Source organism: Gavialis gangeticus, unplaced genomic scaffold, assembly GCF_001723915.1.
Source record: "Gavialis gangeticus isolate Ggan-Ray unplaced genomic scaffold, GavGan_comp1, whole genome shotgun sequence".
Classification (NCBI taxonomy): domain Eukaryota; kingdom Metazoa; phylum Chordata; order Crocodylia; family Gavialidae; genus Gavialis; species Gavialis gangeticus.
This window is the reverse complement of record NW_017728994.1, coordinates 32,314,263-32,314,850: the sequence shown is the minus strand read 5'-3', so window position 1 is coordinate 32,314,850 and position 588 is coordinate 32,314,263. Positions and strand designations below refer to the sequence as shown.

Sequence of the window (588 nt, the reverse complement as noted above, 5' to 3'; positions counted from 1 at the left end):
CGCTAGCCCGGAACAGGAAAGTCCCGGCGCAGCTTTCCCCCCGATCCTGCCCCTCTCCCGCCAGTCCCTCCCTCTCCTGCAGAGCCCAGGCTCCTCGTATTGGGCCAGCAGGAAATGGGGGCTATCGGCTAAAACCAGGCTCCTGGCGCCAGGGGGGATGGGGCCTTAGGTAACATCCCTCCCGGGGCCCAGCCTCGCCCCCGCAACTCTGAGCGTGCCCGGGGGGACTTGGGGTCACGGCTGGCTTGAACACGCATGTTTCCTATGAGATCATAAACTTTCCCCCCCTCCTTGTGCTTCCCACCAGGCTCCGGAGGCTGCAGGGAGCGGGAGCGGGAGCGGGGGCGAGCCGGGGGAGCGGAGGAAGAAAATGGCGAGTCGCGGGAGCAGCCTGGAGACCGCGGCTTTTCTCTGCCTCCTGCTGCTGGCGACTTGGAGCCGGCCCTGCGCCCGGGCGGAGCGGGAGGACGAGCCGGAGCAGCGCTCCTGCCACGGCGCCTTCGACCTCTACTTCGTCCTGGACAAGTAAGTGGCAGCCGCGGCGCCGAGCGGGTCTCCCCTCCGCCAGGGCCGGCGGCCGCGGCAGGG

The 588-nt window shown here is 69.4% G+C and overlaps 1 protein-coding gene across 1 annotated transcript in view; it reads left to right on the top strand.

The window, feature by feature from the left end:
• Positions 1–81: 81 nt before the first annotated feature.
• ANTXRL (anthrax toxin receptor-like) overlaps positions 82–588 on the top strand; it is a 108,318-nt gene continuing 107,811 nt past the window's right edge. The window contains exons 1-2 of the mRNA XM_019502538.1: positions 82–169; positions 308–525. Of these exons, the coding sequence (XP_019358083.1) occupies positions 371–525 (155 nt within the window). The 5' untranslated portion in view covers positions 82–169; positions 308–370. The remainder of the gene's footprint in view (positions 170–307; positions 526–588) is intronic.